The 19,978-nt window shown below is 44.4% G+C and overlaps 1 protein-coding gene across 1 annotated transcript in view; it reads left to right on the top strand.

Annotated features, from left to right (window-relative positions):
- zmp:0000001267 (b(0,+)-type amino acid transporter 1) overlaps positions 1 to 16,552 on the top strand; it is a 31,207-nt gene extending 14,655 nt beyond the window's left edge. Inside the window, exons 3-6 of the mRNA XM_067984342.1 lie at positions 2,836 to 2,965; positions 9,839 to 9,963; positions 12,531 to 12,618; positions 15,969 to 16,552. Of these exons, the coding sequence (XP_067840443.1) occupies positions 2,836 to 2,965; positions 9,839 to 9,963; positions 12,531 to 12,618; positions 15,969 to 16,202 (577 nt within the window). The 3' untranslated portion in view covers positions 16,203 to 16,552. The remainder of the gene's footprint in view (positions 1 to 2,835; positions 2,966 to 9,838; positions 9,964 to 12,530; positions 12,619 to 15,968) is intronic.
- Positions 16,553 to 19,978: the final 3,426 nt, after the last annotated feature.

Raw genomic sequence — 19,978 nt, 5'->3', positions numbered from 1 at the left:
AGGAAATGAGAAGGGCAAAGAGAGAGCATGAGAATAGATCGGCGGCCAACATAAAAGGGAATCCAAAAGTCTTCTACAGGCATGTAAACAGTAAATGGGTAGTAAGAGAAGGGGTAGGGCTGATTAGGGACCATAAAGGAGATCTACTTATGGAGGCAGAGGGGATGGCTGAGGTACTAAATGAATACTTTGCATCTGTCTTTACCAAGGAAGATATAGTTGAGATACTGGATGGGCTAAAAATTGATAAAGAAGAGGTACTAGAAAGGCTAACTGTACTTAAAGTAGATAAGTCACCTGGCCCGGATGGGATGCATCCTAGGTTGCTGAGGGAAGTAAGGGTGGAAATTGTGGAGGTACTGGCCATAATCTTCCAAACATCCGTAGATACAGGGGTGGTGCCAGAGGACTGGAGAATTGCAAATGTTACACTCTTGTTCAAAAAAGGGCGTAACTACATGCCTGTCAGTTTAACCTCAGTGGTGGGGAAACTTTTAGAAACAATAATCCGGGACAGAATTAACCGTCACTTGGATGAGTGTGGATCAATTAGGGAAAGCCAGCACAGATTTGTTAAAGGCAAATTGTGTTTAACTAAATTGATTGAGTTATTTGATGAGGTAACAGAGAGGGTAGATGAGGGCAATGCAGTTGACGTGGTGTATATGGACTTTCAAAAGGCGTTTGATAAAGTGCCGCATGGTAGGCTTATCATCAAGATTGCGGCCCATGGAATAAAGGAGGCAGTAGCAACATGGATACAGAATTGGCTAAGTAACAGGAAACAGAGAGTAGTGGTGAATGGTTGCTTTTTGGACTGGAGGGAGGTGTACAGTAGTGTTCCCCAGGGGTCAGTGCTGGGACCACTGCTTTTCTTAATATATATTAATGACTTGGACTTGGGTGTACAGGTCACAATTTCAAAATTTGCAGATGACACAAAACTTGGAAGGGTAGTAAACAGTGAGGAGGATAGTGATAGACTTCAGGAGGATATAGACAGGCTGGTGGCATGGACACGTGACAGATGAAATTTAATGCAGAAAAATATGAAGTGTTACATTTCTGTAGGAAAAACGAGGAGAGGCAATGTAAACTAGAGGGCACAATTCTAAAAGGGGTACAGGAACAGAGAGATCTGGGGGTATTTGTGCACAAATCGTTGAAGGTGGCAAGGCAGGTTGAGAAATCTGTTAAAAAAGCATACAGGATCCTGGGCTTTATAAATAGAGGCATTGAGTACAAAAGTATGGAAGTCATGATGAACCTTTATAAAACACAGGTTTGGCCACAACTGGAGTAGTGTGTTCAGTTCTGGGCACCGCATTTTAGGAAAGATGTGAAGACCTTAGGGAGGGTGCAGAGGAGATTTACTGGAATGATTCCAGGGATGAAGGACTTTAGTTACATGGATAGACTGGAGAACCTGGGTTTGTTCTCCTTGGAACAGAGACAGTTGCGAGGAGATTTGATAGAGGTATTCAAAATCATGAAGGGTCTAGACAGAGTAGATAGAGAGAAACTGTTCCCATTGGCAGAAGGGTCAAGAACCAGAGGACATAGATTTATGATGATTGACAAAAGAACCAAAGGTGACATGAGGAAAAACTTTTTTACACAGCGAGTGGTTAGGATCTGGAATGCACTGCCCAAGGGGGTGGTGGAGGCAGATTCAATCATGGCCTTCAAAAGGGAACTGGATAAGTACTTGGAAGGAAAAACTTTGCAGGGCTACGGAGATAGGGCGGGGGTGTGGGACTAGCTGGATTGCCCTTGCATAGAACTGGCACGGACTCGATGGGCCAAATGGCCTCCCTCCGTGCTGTAACCTTTCTATGATTGGGGAAAGATTATTTCATAGAATCATACAATCACTTGTACAAAACCTTAATGTTTTGCACAAATTTATCATTATTTCATTCCTTTTCTTCTCTATGCCCCTAACTTATAAAACCGAAACTAAAGTTTGCCTGGTTTTTTTTGGTTTTATCTCCCCCCACCCCCAATCCCAGGATGTACCTCAGGGCTGCTGTTGGTGAGGCAGCCAGCCCAAATTAGGCCCACGGCGACTGGCGAGCTTGCTGCGATTATTAAGAGGGGTCCCAAGGCCCAATTTTTGGCAAGCCTCCGACCATTGATTTCTGGTCACCATTTCAGGCCCGAAAACATGCCGAGATCAATTTCTACCCCAAAGGCCTTTTCGTCGGAAAAACAGAACACAAGGCTGAGTGCTCTAAATGGGAAAATACCATTAAATCGATCCCTGCGTCTGAATAGTGAGGCCCGAGGCGCACCCAATATTAGGCCTCGGGTCTCATTACCTTCAAGCTGGCCAGCTGTGGATCACGGAGACGTGGGGGTCTTTGCGTGTGGTGGCTGCAGCCCATATTATTCTTATGGAGCCCAGAGAATCAGGAACGTTTCTCTTGGCCCGACAAAAATAATTTTTAGATTTACCTTTTTGGGGTCTTTTCCACAATGTGCACTCCACTCAATAGGCTGTTAAAATTGCATTGAGATCCTATGTATGTGATAAGACCCTGATTTACATGGTTTAATAAAGCTCCCACCTGATTCAGAAAGGCCTAGCGGAAAGCCCCAGCAAAAATGGTGGCAGAATGGGAATGGGCCAGTTAGTTGACCACCTTGATTTTAACTCCATTACCTTCCCAATTCTGCCGGGCAGTGGGAGTTAAAATATCCCTCCTAATTCATGTGAGTAATGTTTTAGCAGAACAATAGTTTCATAACACTTCCCTAAACACTAGTCATAGTATGAATAATGACTACACTATTGTTTTTCATAACTTCCTTCTAAATGTTTTCTATTTTCAGAGACAAAGTGCTGGGCAGCTGGGCTTGGTTGATTCCATTGTCAGTTGTACTTTCCACATTTGGGTCTGCAAACGGTAGCTTCTTCACTGGAGGTCGTAGTTGCTATGTAGCAGCCAGAGAAGGTCATATGGTAAGGAAATAAAACTGTAACTGTGCTTCATGCATATAATATCAATTTGGCAATTAAGAACTGTGTGTCTCTCACTCTTTTAATAAATAGAGATAGGATAGTGAAAAGTGGTGCTGGCTGGAATCTGGAGGGAAAAGCTTCTGGGAATGAAAGTTAGAGAGCTAGAAATGGTCTTTGGGAGACACCCCAACCTACTTATTAATTCCTGCAAGGGATGGTGGGGAACTGAGGCAAAGGCTTCAAACTGAATGCAAAGTCCAATGTAAATATGTAGGGTTTGTATACAGAAAGCAGTGTTAAATAACACACAAATGCATGGAACAAGAAATTACCATTCATCCTATCCAGGTCATTCCTTCCACAAACCAAATATAATCTTTTCTATCAGGAACTCTATACATACTACTAAATCATCTGACAAAAAGTTCTGCAACATTTCTCTGTGCCAAACCCCAAAAGGATAAATGAAGCAAAATTCCAGAATACTTTTTAAAACTGGAATCCTACATTATCATTCCTTAATGAGTTGGGGGGGCTGAGAGCCTGTGCACAAGATGTGCACTAGGTGTTTAGGCCCCCGACTTTAATGCAAATTAGGTGCTTGGAATGGGCGCTTAAAAGGAGGCTGCTATTCAAAGGTTCAAAAAAGATTGTCACCCGTGTCCCTTGGCACTCCTGGAACCCCTGGCACCTCTGTGCCCGGAGTCCCTTCCCCCTGGTTAGACCATATCCGGAGTATTGTGTACAGTTCTGGGCACCGCACCTTAGAAAGGATATTGGCTTTGGAAGGAGTGCAGTGCAGATTCACCAGAATGTTACCAGAGCTCCAAGGGTTAGATTATGAGGAGAGATTACATAAACTAGGCTTGTATTCCCTGGAATATAGAAGGTTAAGGGGTGATTTGATAGATCTTTAGGATTTTGAAAGGAATTGATAGGGTAGAGAGAAACTTATTCCGCTGGTGGGAGACTCTAGGAAAAGGGGACGTAACTTTAAAATCAGAGCCAGATCATTCAGGAGAGAAGTTAGGAAACACTTTTTCACGCAAAGGGTGGTATAAGTGTGGAACTCTCTCCCACAAGAAGCAATAGATGCTAGCCCAATTTATAATTTTAAGTCTGAGATCGATAGACTTCTGCTAGCCAAGGGTATTAAAGGATATGGAACCAAGGCGGGTGAATGGAGTTAGGATACAGATCAGCCATGATCTCATTGGATGGCAGAACAGGCATGAGGGACTGAATGGCCTACTCCTGTTCCTATGTTCTTCACTGGCTGCTGCAGCCTGACATTGTAGCCCTGGCACTCCTAACACATCATGAGTGATGCAGAGTGCCACAAAAATTATCTTTTGGAGGGAGACAAGTCAATGAAAAGGAAAATTGGGAGTGGTGTATAATGGGTGGCTGATCTGCTATCGCCCATTTTGCATCCCTGCCGAAGTTGAATTTCACCCCTATAGAGTCTACAATAACATATTGAAAAGTATCAATATGCATCCTACCAGAGAGCTAAAGTGGGTATCTGATTTATATTCTAACTTAAGGAGGTGGCTGGTCTGCCTTGAACATCATTAAATATCTTTCTGAGGCCAGTTCTGCATTCCACCAACTAATAAAGAATCACACAGCCTTAGGCATGCTAGCTTGATTAGCTTAGAGGAAATCTGTGTAAGGAGAGAGTGTTAGGAGCAGAGCCTAGAATCCTGTCCTACTAGAGTTTGTATTGTGTTCTAAACTTGGGTTGACAAACTTCTGCACAATATTTAGAATCAAGTACTTTCAAGCCCCTTTGGGCAATGACTGTGAGGAAAAGTTCTGGGGCATCAGTGAACGAGATGCATAGCTCTGCCATTCATTAAAAGGACACCTGCAGCTGCCATATACTGTAATGCTGGTACATCCATTGATAGCAATGGTCAATTGTGGTTTGATATTTGGCTCTGTCATCTTGCAGGCATATTGCAAAGCTGACCCACGTGGATGGTGCACAGCGGGAAACCCCCCTCGTAACCACCTCATGCAGTACCACCTCCACTTCAGCATCCAAACTGGGGGGGGAGGGGTCAGGTGTTGGGTTGCTCTGCCTTTTGTTTGGAGAATATTAGAGTAAGATATGAGAAAAAGAACAAAGGGAAGGTGGGAAAGAAGGTACTGAATCATTGACTGTTAGGGATAATTTATTCCTAGGAAGATTTATAGAGCAGTTATCATCTAGATGGGTCAGATAATGTTATAAAATGTGAGATCAAAGCTTTGGCAGTTTATAAGCCATTTGAATCTAAAACCACTCAAGTACACTATCTGATACCATTATTTGATATGTATTATTTCAATTTTAAATGGGATTTTATTCTGTTTTTAGTCAGTTTTCATATTGGTTGCAGATTTTGAGGCTAAAGATAACTATCAATGTGCACAAAAGAGAGCTCTCAGCATTACTGCAAGTTTATTAAGAAATAATGGGGGTATTTCTGTGATCCTATGCTTGCAACAGAAAACCATACTCACAAAGAGCATAGGTTGAAGATAGGGTAGGGAAGACAGACTGATAGATAGATTGGGGAAAGCAGACTAGCAACTGTCAGAAAGGTAGTGAATTTCTTGAGTGTGTCCGGGATAGTTTTCTACAGCAGTATGTCCTGGAGGCAACAAGGGGGCAAGCCATACTAGATTTAGTAATGAGTAATGAACCAGATTTAGTGAACAGCTTAACTGTGCGTGAACATCTATCCAATAGCGATCATAACATGATCGAGTTCAATGTAATGTTTGAAAGGGAAAAAAGTGAATCAGCTGCTAAGATTCTAGACTTGGGTAAGGCCGACTTCAATGGGATGAGACAGAGACTGTCCACAGTAAACTGGGCAAATCTATTAATGGATAAAACGACTGATGATCAGTGGGAAATGTTTAAAGAAACATTTAACGAGATACAGAACCGGTTTATAGGCCAGAGGGACAAGAACTCTACTTGCCAAAAATAACAGCCATAGACAACTAAAGAGGTATGGGACAGTATAAGACATAAGGAAAGAGCATACAAAAAGGCAAAAAATGGCACAGATCCTGGCGAATGGGAAAGATACAAAGATCAACAAAGGGTCACAAAACAGATAGTAAGAGCTACAAAAAGAGAGTATGAAACGAAACTTGCAAGGGATATCAAAACCAATACGAAGAACTTATATAGTTATATTAGGAAAAAGAGGGTGGTCAGGAGCAGTGTTGGCCCCTTAAAAACTGAAAGTGGGGATATTGTCATTGATAATGGGGAAATGGCGGACATGTTGAACGATTACTTTGCGTCAGTATTTACAGTAGAAAAAGAGGATAACATGCCGGAAATCCCAAGAAAACTAATATTGAATCGGGGACAGGGACTCGATAAAATTAACATAAGTAAAGCAACAGTAATGAAGAAAATAATAGCACTGAAGAGTGACAAATCCCCAGGACCAGATGGTTTCCATCCCAGGGTTTTAACGGAAGTAGGTGAGCACATTGCAGTTGCCCTAACTATAATCTTTCAAAGTTCTCTAGATTCAGGAACTGTCCCTCTAGATTGGAAAATTGGACATGTCACTCCACTTTTTAAGAAAGGAGAGAGAGGGAAACCAGGGAATTATAGACCAGTTAGCCTAACATCTGTTGTGGGGAAAATGCTGGAGTCTATAATTAAGGATAGGGTGACTGAACACCTCGAGAATTTTCAGTTAATCAGGGAAAGCCAGCATGGATTTGTGAAAGGTAGGTCGTGCCTGACAAACCTGATTGAATTTTTTGAAGAGGTGACTAAAGTAGTGGTCAGGGGAATGTCAATGGATGTTATTTATATGGACTTCTAGAAGGCATTTGATAAGGTCCCACATAAGTGACTGTTAGCTAAGTTAGAAGCCCGTGGAATCGAGGGAAAAGTACGGACTTGGTTAGGAAATTGGCTGAGCGAAAGCGACAGAGAGTAGGGATAATGGGTAAGTATTCACATTGGCAGGAAGTGACTAGTGGAGTCCTGCAGGGATCTGTCTTGGGGCCTCAATTATTCACAATATTTATTAACGACTTAGATGAAGGCATAGAAAGTCTCATATCTAAGTTTGCCGATGACACAAAGATTGGTGGCATTGTAAGCAGTGTAGATGAAAACATAAAATTACAAAGGGATATTGATAGATTAGATGAATGGACAAAACTGTAGCAAATGGAATTCAATGTAGACAAATGTGAGGTCATCCACTTTGGATCAAAAAAGGATAGAACAGGGTACTTTCTAAATGGTAAAAAGTTAAAAACAGTGGATGTCCAAAGGGACTTGGGGGTTCAGGTACATAGATCATTGAAGTGTCATGAACAGGTGCAGAAAATAATCAAGAAGGCTAATGGAATGCTGGCCTTTATATCTAGAGGACTAGAATACAAGGAGGCAGAAGTTATGCTGCAGCTATACAAAACCCTGGTTAGACTGCACCTGGAGTACTGTGAGCAATTCTGGGCACCGCACCTTCGGAAGGACATATTGGCCTTGGAGGGAGTGCAGCGTAGGTTTACTAGAATGATACCCGGACTTCAAGGATTAAGTTACGAGGAGAGATTACACAAATTGGGGTTGTATTCTCTAGAGTTTAGAAGGTTAAGGGGTGAACTGATCGAAGTTTATAAGATATTAAGGGGAGCACATAGGGTGGATAGAGAGAAACTATTTCCACCTGTTGGGGATTCTAGGAGTAGGGGGCACAGTCTAAAAATTAGAGCCAGACCTTTCAGGAGTGAGATTAGAAAACATTTCTACACACAGGGTGGTAGAAGTTTGGAACTCTCTTCCGCAAACGGCAATTGATACTAGCTCAATTGCTAAATTTAAATGTGAGATAGATAGCTTTTTGGCAACCAAAGGTATTAAGGGATATGGGCCAAAGGCAGGTATATGGAGTTAGATCACATATCAGCCATGATCTTATCAAATGGCGGAGCAGGCACGAGGAGTTGAATGGCCTACTCCTGTTCCTATGTTCCTATGCTACTTGCAAGCACAGCTTCCTGCTGGAAACATGGGGTCACAGAATTATCCCTAACATTCCTAAGCTTGATTCTGTACTAAATTAGCTGATCTCAGCTCGGGCAGTAGTAGGGACCCTACAATTAGACTCAACACTCCTGTGCTAGGGAGGATTCCTGCTCCTTATTGCTATCCAGTGTAAGATTCTCAACATTCACAGATCCCCCAAAACCCGGAGAAAAACCCTAAGTATGGGAAAACTTTGGCCATTGACTATAATCCTAAAATGGAAGGATAGTTGAGAGGTCACCAGACGAAATCCACAACCCACACGTGGAAGGTGGGAGAATTAACGCTTCAAACATGTCTCTGTTTTAATGTAAAACCCACAGCAGGTGGTCGACACTCAGCACGAATTCGAAAGGCAGTCAGCCATTGAAAGAGATAACTGTTTCCAGACTGGTGGGCCCATGCTTTTGTTTTAATGCAAAACCTAGGACGTTGGATACAAAAGGAAGCCTTATGTGACAAACTCTAAATCAGAATTAAAACAATGACACATTGGGAGAAGCAATTTGCAATATGATTGGGACCATCAAAAGGCCATCAAAGAACTTTGTAAGAACTGTTTAAACAGACCATTGTAGAAGAGACAGCCACAAGGCGAAAGCTCTCTCTCTCTCTCTCTCTCTGGCTTGCTGGCTCTGGTGGGCTGCTTGTGTTGGTTCTGCCTGTGTCTGGAAAGAAGAGCAGTTTGTAGTTTCCAGCAAACAACAAGGCGAGGGGAAGGCAGTTTGACAAGGAAGATCAGCAGCTCTAGAAGCAGGCCGACACACAAGAAGAAACTGTCTTGGTTCTGCCTGTGTCTGGAAAGAAGAGCAGTTTCCAGCAGACAACAAGGAAAGCAGTTCGACAGGGAAGGACAGCAGCTCTAGAAGCAGGCTGACACACAAGAAGAAACCAGAGCAACAGTCCCAGTGACCATCAGACACCTCGCGGCAACAAGGGCCTTATGAAACAACCAACCGAATATTACCACCAACCAACCGGGTAATATTGAGCCACCGCGACCAAAGAAAACCAACTCGGGAGAAAGCCAAAGATCCGCAAAGTTTCCACTCTACAATCTATTTCTGACCTACCTCTGGGTGAATTACTGTCAAGGTTTCGTTTGGTGAGCATTATCCCTGGTCCTTTAGAGTCCAACCTAACTAGTACAGTGGGATTTGGGAGGGGTGAGGTATCTTTCTACTGTAATTTCCCTCGCGTGTACTGTAGTGTTCCCCATTTTATTAGAGTGTTAAGATTGTTGTGTTGTATTTCCTCTCTTGAATAAAGGTCAAAGTTTCTTGCACCAAAACCAGCTGTCTGCTGCACTTTGTCACAACCCCCAAATAAGTCCAAGGTCTAGAACCGAGGGAGTGGGAGCGATTCGGACCGCTCAGTAGTCAGAGGTGAAGCTAACACACACCACCACCCCCTACACCAGTGAGCCCCAATGGAAAATGCATGTGTACAGACATCATGTGACAACTGGTCCAGGCTCAACTCTTATGCTGTTCACATTCAAATAGCCTAGAAACACTGATTATTTAGGCTCATACATGAAGAATGGCCACTTGAGCAAGGTATTAGACACTACCTGACATAGACAGAAACATACCCGAGTGTGACTCACTGCGTTCAGGAGAGAAAAATAGAAAATTAGAAAAAAAAACCATAATGATAAATGTCTAAAATTTGACAAGAATAATATGCACTTGATTACCTAACATATGAACTAGTGGATATTAAGATACTCACTTTTGCATTATGGAACTTGTAAATTGTAATTCAAAAACAGATTGATGATCAATGTTTTATTTTTTTTCTTCCAGCCAGATATTCTGTCCATGGCTCATGTGCACCACCTGACACCATTGCCTGCACTTATGTTTACAGCATTCATTGCTTTGGTAATGATAATCTCAGGGGATTTTGGGTCCATTATCAATTATTTCAGGTTTGTGCAGACTTTTGAACATTTTTTAAAATACATTTATTAATATATTAATTTCCTGAAATTCTACAGGGGTTCTTCCAGTCTCCCACTATAACTTTGATGGAACCCCCCAAAAAAGGTCAGAGACTTCGTGCAATCTGGTTGTGTCAGTCTTCTTCTGGAATTATGCTAGGAGACCAGGAGAACCCTGCAGAAGTTCGTAGCCAGATTATCAGCACATGCAGACATCACTTTGTAAATGTCACACTTTGTTACAGATCCAAAACAATGATAAAATACTGTGTCCTTCTTAACTGGAGCCTGAAACTAACAGCCACATTCTAATTTTTAAAGTTCCCCAATCAAGCAACAAATAAACTTTAATGATATGAGGCTGTGTTTGTTTAACAATTATAATTTCTGACCTTAAAGGGGCATAATTCCACTTTATAATAAGAATAATACATTGTGCATTACATGGTTTTATCTTTATACTTCACACTTTTATCTTTATAAAACAGTGAATCATCCAATTTACCATGAACAATGGCATGGGAGATCTGCTTATACACGTGTATACTTATGGCAATTAGACTTTTGTCCTGAAAGGGAATGACCAGGTTAAACACAGCTCTGTCTTAGGAGCAGAATAATACACCAGTGTGTGTTACATGGTATGTGTTTTGTCATTATAAAATAGCATTTCATCTGATTTACCATGAGCAGCACCACAGAAGATCGTCCAAGATTGTTATAAAAAAGCTCTTTTTCATTTTCCATTTTTTTCCCCAATGTTTTGATTTTTAATCTGTCTTGCAGCATTTATGCCAGTACACTTATTCCTTATCGTGCCCATATAAATTGGGCATCTAAAGATGCAAAGCATTATGCTTCAATGCAAAAGCATTTAAAAGGACAGGCAGCAATTGAGTTTTGAATGGGTTTTTTGACCTTCAGAAGATGTTTTTCTTCTGTTCCATTCTGTGTTCAAAGGAGGTTTGTAGGAGAGATTTGGGTGAACCCATTTTTGAAAGATGCCCTTTGGACAATGGTTCCCCCCCCCCCCCCCCGCCTTCCCCCCCATCCCCCACCTAATGGAATCTCTGTTTATTTGGTGCACTTGGATGAATAGGAGGAGAAGGAAAGCAGGGATGCTGGTCCAATTACAGTACATAATGGAAGGATTGCTCTTACCAATGGAGCATACAGGCAAAGGTGGACATTCCTGGACTTGACAGAAAAGCAATACATGCGGAAACTATGCTTCATCAGGGAGGGAGGCAGAGACAAAAGGTTATGGTGCAGGCTCCAGGGGAGGTTGCTGTAATTGTTACTGAAGCCCTGAACTTTTTCATCTAGCGCTCGTTCGAGGCTGCCACAGAATACATCAGTTGACCTGTACTTCCAATATGTATAAAGAGAGTGACTGATGCATTATTTGCCAGAAACATCAGGGGAGGACCAAAGTCCAGGGCATCATATGTATTACCTTCCATGCTTCTGCTCACAATAGCGGAGCTTTCATGAACTGTAAGGGCTTCCACTTGATCAATGTGCAGCTAGTCTGTGACCATCTGCACAGGATCAGGAGGTGAATGCGTCGTTACACCCATTCTTTGGCCCTGAAAAGAAAGTGCAACGTTGACTTCTTGGAGACCTAGGCTACCCATTGCACACCTGCATAATGAAAACTGTGCAGCATCCACAGATGCCTGCTGAACACAGAGATAATGAGGGCCATGCATCAACAACAGCTATCAGTGAGCACATTATAGGTACAGTAAAACAAAAATTCAGATGTCTTCACAGGTCTGGGGGCTTCCTACAACACAAGCCAGGCAAAGTGTGGTGCATCATTTTGTTTGCTGATGCTGCACTTTGATGTGCAACATGGAATAAACATGGACTTCTTGGGGCAGGAGGGTCCTCAGCCTTCTAAGGATAAGAACATGCATGACACTGAGATGCCTCTGGTGCCAGCCACCAGAGCAGTTCATCAGGATCTGAATTAGGAGTCCTTCACGTAATTACACCTTAGATCCCTTGCATGAACTGCCCTCCCTACATCTTCACTATTCCCTCAGCAAAAGAATTATCAACTAAATGTTTGAGAACAATTCTTGAACTGTTGAGTAGACAATTTCGCTCACCTGATGATACAATATGAAACACCATTACAAGAATAATCTCTGGAGAAAGTGCAATTCCTAAAATGGGATGTGTGGGTCTAGTGTATGCCATGTCAGTGGGCTGAATTCCCAAAATGTGCTCCTGGTGTGCAAATCTCTGAGTCAGGATTGCAGAAGATGAAAATTTACTCCAATTTGTTTTATGGACTTTAATCAACATTTAGAGTGCCTAATGTTGGTCTAAATGATCCATAAAGACTACATAATAATTGATTATTTGGTCCCTGTATGGCAAGTCGATTTTCCAAATATGTGTACCTGGTGGGTGAGGCTCCATGATGCACATTTGGAAGATTGGTCCTAGTACATTGAAGTTTTAAATGGATTCTTTTTGCAATTGTGCAGACTTTGCTAGGCCCACTCTCCAGTCACTAACTATGTCCTTTCTTTGCCTCTAAGTTTTACAGCTTGGATTTTTTATAGTCTAACCTTTGCTGCGTTGGTGTACATGAAAATTAAGAAGCCACATCTTCATCGGCCCTTTAAAGTAAGATTTATTTCAATATTGTTACTTTCATGAAAGTGCCTTTGTACGTTCAGCATTTCTAACAGCTGCTTCAATTATTTGTTGTAAACAATTTTACAACACCAAGTTATAGTCCAACAATTTTATTTGAAATTCACAAGCTTTCGGAGGCTTCCTCCTTCCTCAGGTGAATGCTGTGGAAATGAAATCCTCGAACCCTTCGCATTTATAAATCACAGAACAATACCTGGTGATTACAGAAAGTCTTTCCAACTGCCCGTTACCAAGACAATCACAGTGTGCAGACAGAGAGGTGTTACCTAAAAGGCCACTGAATATACAAACCACCAAAAAAAGAAACCGAGAGAGAGAGGCAGAAACATAGAAAAGACAGCAAATGACCCGTTATATTAAAAACAGATAACATTTGTTCGCTGGTGGGGTTACGTGTAGCGTGACATGAACCCAAGATCCCGGTTGAGGCCGTCCTCATGGGTGCGGAACTTGGCTATCAATTTCTGCTCGACGATTTTGCGTTGTCGTGTGTCTCGAAGGCCGCCTTGGAGTACGCTTACCTGAAGGTCGGTGGCTGAATGTCCTTGACTGCTGAAGTGTTCCCCGACTGGGAGGGAACCCTCCTGTCTGGCGATTGTTGCGCGGTGTCTGTTCATCCGTTGTCGCAGCGTCTGCATGGTCTCGCCAATGTACCATGCTCTGGGGCATCCTTTCCTGCAACGTATGAGGTAGATAATGTTGGCCGAGTCACAGGAGTATGAACCAAGAAAAATGGTAACCCCACCAACAAATGTTATCTGTTTTTAATATAACGGGTCATTTGCTGTCTTTTCTATGTTTCTGCCTCTCTCTCTCTCGGTTTTTTTTTTGGTGGTTTGTATATTCGGTGGCCTTTTAGGTAACACCTCTCTGTCTGCACACTGTAATTGCCTTGGCAACGGGCAGTTGGAAAGACTTTCTGTAATCACCAGGTATTGTTCTGTGATTTATAAATGCGAAGAGTTCGAGGATTTCATTTCCACAACATTCACCTGAGGAAGGAGGAAGCCTCCGAAAGCTTGTAAATTTCAAATAAAATTGTTGGACTATAACTTGGTGTTGTAAAATTGTTTACAATTGTCAACCCCAGTGCATCACCGGCATCTCCACATCAATTATTTGTGACACCAAAGAGCTGTTTTTTTTTACAATTTTCAATTTGTTAGGACACCTACATACTCAGTACCTCATGGTTATTGATTCACTATAAGAAAATGGACACTTATTTTTAAACAAGTACATAATCCACTTTCATAACTCAAGCTGTAGTAATTGAGGCATCTGACATTTTAAAATTCTTAGATGTAGGAAAATAAAAGCCTGCAGCATGGGAGGGGGAGGGGGGGTAATTTGATTTACTTTTGGTATTAGTTTTGAATTCTGCCATGGAGATCCTAAATTTACTGTGCAGTCTATTCCTCTTAATTCAAAGTTGGCAAAGTTGTTAATTCAATTTAAAATTGTTCAAAGAATGCCTTGTGTTGTTTTATTAAAATTGCTTAATTCAAACTTCTGGATTGTTTGAATTTTCTTGAGCAAAAAAAGATATTGGGTGATTTTAGGAGGCAATTGCGGGTGCATTGGGAGCTCCAAAAATCATGGAAATCCGTTCGGGTTCGGAAGCCGGCTCCAACCCGCCGACTTCCGAGTTTCAAAACCGTGGGATGTAGATCATCAGGTCCTTGGGATTTATCGACTTTCAGTCCCATTAATTTCTCTAGTACTATTTTTTTCACGAATACTAATTTCTTTCAGTTCCTCATTCTCACCAGACCCTTGGTGCTCTAGTGTTTCTGGGAGGTTTTTTGTGTCTTCTTGAGCCATGAAACCATGAAGGGATTTAAACACAAGGATTGGAAGTGTTGGGGGAATGGGAGCCAATGTAGGTCAGTGAGCACAGTGATGGGTAAGCCGGAGTTGGTGTGGGATAGGATATAGGACGTAGAGTTTTAGATATGCTGAAGTTTATGGAAGGTGCAGGTTGGGCGGTCGGCCAGGAGAGCATTGGAATAGTCAAGTCTGGAAGTGACAAAGGCACGAATGAGGGTTTCAGGAGCAGATGGACCAGGGCAGTTGTGGAGAAGGGTAATATTATGGAGGTGGAAATAAGCAGTATTTGTGATGAAGAGGCTATGGGGTCGGAAACACAGCTCAGGTCAAATAGGATATCACGGTTGCAAACAGTCTGGTTCAACCTGAGACAGTGGCCAGTGAGGGGGATGGAATTGGTGGCAAGGATACAGTTTATGGTGGGGCCCAAAGATGATGGCTTCAATCTTCCTAATGTTTAACTGCGACTCATCCAGGACTGGGTGTTGGACAAGCAGAGGAGGGGCTGAAAGAGGTGGTGAAGCGATGGTGTCGTCAGCATACATGTGGAACCTGTACTCATTTCTTTGGTTGATGTCACCAAAGGGCAGCATGTAGATCAGGAAGTGGAGGAGGCTAAGGATAAATCCTTGGGCTATCCAGAGGTAACAGTGCAGGGACATTCTCTGGCTACAATTGGATAGTTAAAAGTGGAGCCAAGTGAGGACAGTCCCACTGAGCTGGACAACAGAAGAGAAGTGTTGGAGGAGGCTGATGTGGTAGATTGCACAGAGGAAGAGAAAGATAAGGAAGAATAGTGCACCATAGTCACAGAGGATGTCATTTGTGACGTCGATTAGGGTCGTTTCAGTTCTATGGCAAGGACGGAAACCTGATTGAAGAGATTCAAACATGGAGTTTTCATGGGCACAAATTTGTGAAGCGACAACACACTCAAGGACTTTGGAGAGGAAGGTAGGAGATTGGGTTGAAAAGTAAAGGCAACATCACAAACCCTCTTCAAGAATATCATGACCCGGCTGTCTCATCCTCTCAGCTAAGGAAGATGCATAGAATGGATATGGTGGGGAGGGGGTACGGTTGAAAAGAGAATGACATGCATGATACTTGCTTGAAGTGCTGTCAATGGATGCAGAGTTGCAATTAGTGAGAGCAAATTAAGAGATAAAGAGGCAGCAGCAGCTTTCTTGGAAGTGAGGGGCATGCAATGGTGGAACAGAGGCTGTACAGGCAGAGGTGGATATTTATGCCAGTAGGAGAGAATTGCCAATCCAGGTCAGGTTGGAGTGCCGAGGTCTGTTTGTCAGGACCTCCTACAGACTGTAAAGGAAGTACATAATTAAATTATATAAGAAAAGATATATTATATTAATTACTACTTCCATAAATAAATGCTAAAGTTGCTAAATGTAATAACATGGCAGTAGAATAAAAAGAAAATCGATGTCTCATTGCATTCATTGAAAATTTTCTCTCTCCACTTATAGGTGCCGATCCCTATTCCAGTGTTCATGCTAATTATTTCAGTCATCCTGGTGGTGGCGCCACTCATTGACACTCCTCAGATTGAATACTTGTTTGTTCTTTTGTTCATTCTCGGCGGTCTACTGATTTATTTTCCATTGATTCACTTCAAACTGTGTAAAGGCTCAATGTCCCAGATCACTGTGCTTCTGCAGTTGCTGCTAGATGTTGCACCAACACAGGCAAACCTGGATTAATTGGTCAAAAAACAAAATACTGCAAATGCTGGAAATCTAAAACTAAAACAGGAAACACTTGGGAGGCCAGGGGCTCGAATTTAGCAGGCCTGCGGGTTCCCAGCGGGTGGTCCTCCGGGAGCGTCGAAAACGCGAACGGCGAAATTAGTGGATTGCCCACGCGATCGTAGCAGGCAATCCACTAATAGGATCCAATTACCTGCTCCTCCGGGGTCCACGGCGCTGGCCTGCGCGTCGGGCGGGCTGCGCATGCGCAGTACGATCTGTCAGCTGGAGGCTCTCTAGTTAAAGGGGCAGTCCTCCACTGACAGATGCTGCAACCAATGGGACAAATTGCAGCATGGAGCAGCCCAGGGGGAAGGCTGCTCCCAGTTTAATGATGCCTCACCCCAGGTATCATCAGATGGGGTGAGGAGGAGGGGGAGGACACAGATCTTCCACCCGGCGGGCGGGAGGAAGCGGCCTGCCTCTGCCACCAAGAAGGCCTGGCTCGAGGTGGCAGAGGGGGTCACCTGCGCCACCAACATATCGCCCACCTGCATACAGTGCAGGAGGCGCTGCAATGACCGCAGTAGGTCAGCCACAGTGAGAACACGAAGTCTTTCCCCTACACTCCGTCTGCCACAACACTGCCCCCACCCCAAATCTCCTTCGGCACCGCCAACACTATTCTGTCACATCACCCTTCATGCCCACTCACACCCCATCCTCATCTTACCTCCACCTACTCACCTCGCCAGTACTCATCCTGCCACTAACACGCGACCCAATCCTCATACAATCTCATGGCTCCATCCCATACTCACCCTCTCGTGCATCTCCCTCACGGCCAGCCTCACTCAACCTGCCACCACCTGTGCTGCAGCCACAGGGCATGCATCACATATGTGCAGTAGGCAGGGTAAGGCAAACGTCTCGTCAGCATGAAGGGGGTGCACAAGGGTGTCTGAGGGTTTGTCATGGGTGTTACCCATATTGAATTTCAGAGCCACAAACAGCACACATTATATTGACACCACCACTGCCATGTCTCTGCGAATCCTGTCCATTGTGTCCAATAATGCCCGCTCCTGGGTATCACTATGAGGACCCACCACTGATGCCACCCATCGTGTTACTGCAGAGTAGGTGCAGGTGTATTTGCAGGGCTCGTCCGCGCAGACAACTGAGAGACATCGGCGGTGTTGCCGGCTGCACCCTGGAAGGATGCGGAGGAGAAGGTGTGGAGGACAGTGGTGACTTTGCCAGCGACAGGTAAGCAGTTGGTGCTGGGGCCAGCCAGGAGCAGCTCGGCATGAAAGAGGCTGCAGATCTCCACGACTACATGTCGAGCGAATCTGCGCCTCCGTGTGCACTGCTGCTCGGAGAGGTCCGAGGAGCTGCGCCTCGGTCTGTGGACCCTGTGGCGAGGGTAGTGCCCTCTGCGACGCGTCTCTCTCTGCGGTAGCCCTCCCTCCTGCTGTGCAGGTGGGCGTGCAACCACACCGTGTTGGGGGGATCCACGTCTCTGCGGCGGACGGCGTGGACTGCGAGGCTGCTGGTGGTGGTCATGCTCTTCGTCCTCCGAGGGTGTCCACACACCACCCAACTGGCAGGTGTTGGTCTGAGGGGTTGTGCAGGGTAGGTGTGTGGGTCCTCAGACTGGGGCTGCGGTTTCGTGTCGGTCTGTCCTCTGGCTTGGCCGGGGGGTGGTGGGGGGCAGGGGTTGCCCTATGTGACGCGGTGGCCTCCTGCGTGGGTGAGGGCGCTCCCCCGTGGAGCGCACCTTGGCACCTGCCACAGGCTGCTGGCTGCAACACGCCTGGTTTGAAGGGTCCTGTTTCCCCCAGTGTGGGAAACTGACTGCTTTGAACGTAAAATCCCACACTTCCTCTTTTGACAGCTGCTTCAGCTCATTAACTGACCACAACGAGCAAGTTAAGTACTCTCAAGTGGAACCCCGCTGGCTTTAATTGCCTGCGGGATTCCCACCAGCGGGGCTTGCGCGCGCAGCCCCGCACGTCAGCGCGGTACCCGGAAGTGGCCGGGATTTCGTCCGAATCCGGTCACGTGATCGGAGATCGGGATTTTCGGGGCCCCCCCGCTGGAAACCCGCAGGTAACCCGACCCTAAAATCGAGCCCCAGGCAACAACTATAGAGAGAACAGGCAAGACGATGCAGCACCATGACATTCTTTTTTAATTATTAAACGATCTTTTCACAGTCAAAAAAGGAGGATTGATTTGCTCTGTGCACTATTTACAGTGAAATCAGTGATGCATTTACAAATGACAATTTTACAATTTTGCTAAAAAGAGAAAATCATGCAAGATGATATCAGGCCAATAAAGATAGCACTTTGCAACCAACCTCAAGGCAGTTCATGAAATCAGTCCAGAGTGCAAATCTCCCATTTATTGTTTCTGCTATCCCTGCACTCTGTGCCTTCTCCTAATGGCCAACTTGAGATTCAGAACGTGCAGTTTTGGAAGCAGCCTGCATCGCTATAAAGAGTAATAACAATTTAGTTTTTTAAATGAATAAAAATGTTAGTACATTTCTAATGAGTCACATATTTATTACCTAATGTTTTTTTAAGTTATGCCCCTTAAAAAGGAGGGGGGTGGGGGGAGGGTCAGGTGTAAAATTGTTTCTCTGTTGATGACACTGGGGCAAGTGTCATCAGGTGTCTACCATGCACCCCAGTCCCTGAGGTGCCCACTGGTCACGGAAGGCCTCAAGTGCACCAGCAGACACGGCGTGTTCCTTTTCCAAGGCCACCTGGACACGGAGAAAGCCACGGAAGAGAGGCAAGCAGCCAGAGTGACCACCTCCACAGGCGGGGTCGAACCTGGACCTGTAGATGGTTAACTTGGCCAGGCCCAAGTGCAGACCTATGAGGAGATCCTCCAACTTGCCGGCCCCCTCCTTATCGGATGGCCAAAGATCAAGAGCATGGAATTGAAGTGCAACCAGAAATTGGGGAGCAGTCTCTTCAAATAATGGAATGTGAAATATTTATTATGTTAATAAAATAAAATCATTGTATAAATTACCTAAAACAACAAAAAATGATGGAGATGTTTGTGCCAGCCCTACCTTTACTATGCATATGAAGTTAGTAATAATTGCCAGAAGAAACCGAAAATGCAACTGTAGTTTGAGCGAAGATTTCACTTTGCCATTACAGAGGTTTCAGCAACACCTTCAGAACTGCGCGTTGCCCAGTGTATCAGCAATTTTTTTAAGTTTAAGCCCTTAAAAAAATGTGTGTGGTGGTGGGGGGGAGGGGTTAGGTATAAATGTGTCCCATTTTTTTGATGACACTCGGGCCACCCATGTCATCCCGATAGATCAATTAAAAGAAAACCCTATTAAATAATGATTTTATTATCCGTGTCTATTATGGACTCCAGTCCCTGCGGTGCCCACTGGTCGCAGAAAGCCTCAGGCGTATCGGCAGACACCGCGTGCTCCTTCTCCAGGACCGCCCGGACGTGGAGAATGCCATGGAAGAGAGGCAAGTGGCCGGACCGAACCCCCCTTCCCCCCGGGGCCACGTCTAGCCTCGGAGCGGCGGCGACGGTGGTAGCAGACCTAAAGGAGCACTGGAGGCAGCAAAGGGAAGCAAATAAAGGTTGAGGCTCGAAGGCCTACACTCTCGCGGAATGGTGGTGGAGCTTCCCGAGCAGTTGGTGGGAATGGAGAAAAGAGACCAAGGAGTGACGTCACAGAGCAGTAGGTGATTGGCTAGTAAGTATCACAGCTTCTTTTTTCCCTCTGAGTTAGGGAAGTG

This window comes from Heptranchias perlo, chromosome 5 (assembly GCF_035084215.1).
Source record: "Heptranchias perlo isolate sHepPer1 chromosome 5, sHepPer1.hap1, whole genome shotgun sequence".
NCBI classification, from domain to species: Eukaryota; Metazoa; Chordata; class Chondrichthyes; order Hexanchiformes; family Hexanchidae; genus Heptranchias; species Heptranchias perlo.
This window is presented reverse-complemented; position numbering and strand designations above follow the sequence as displayed.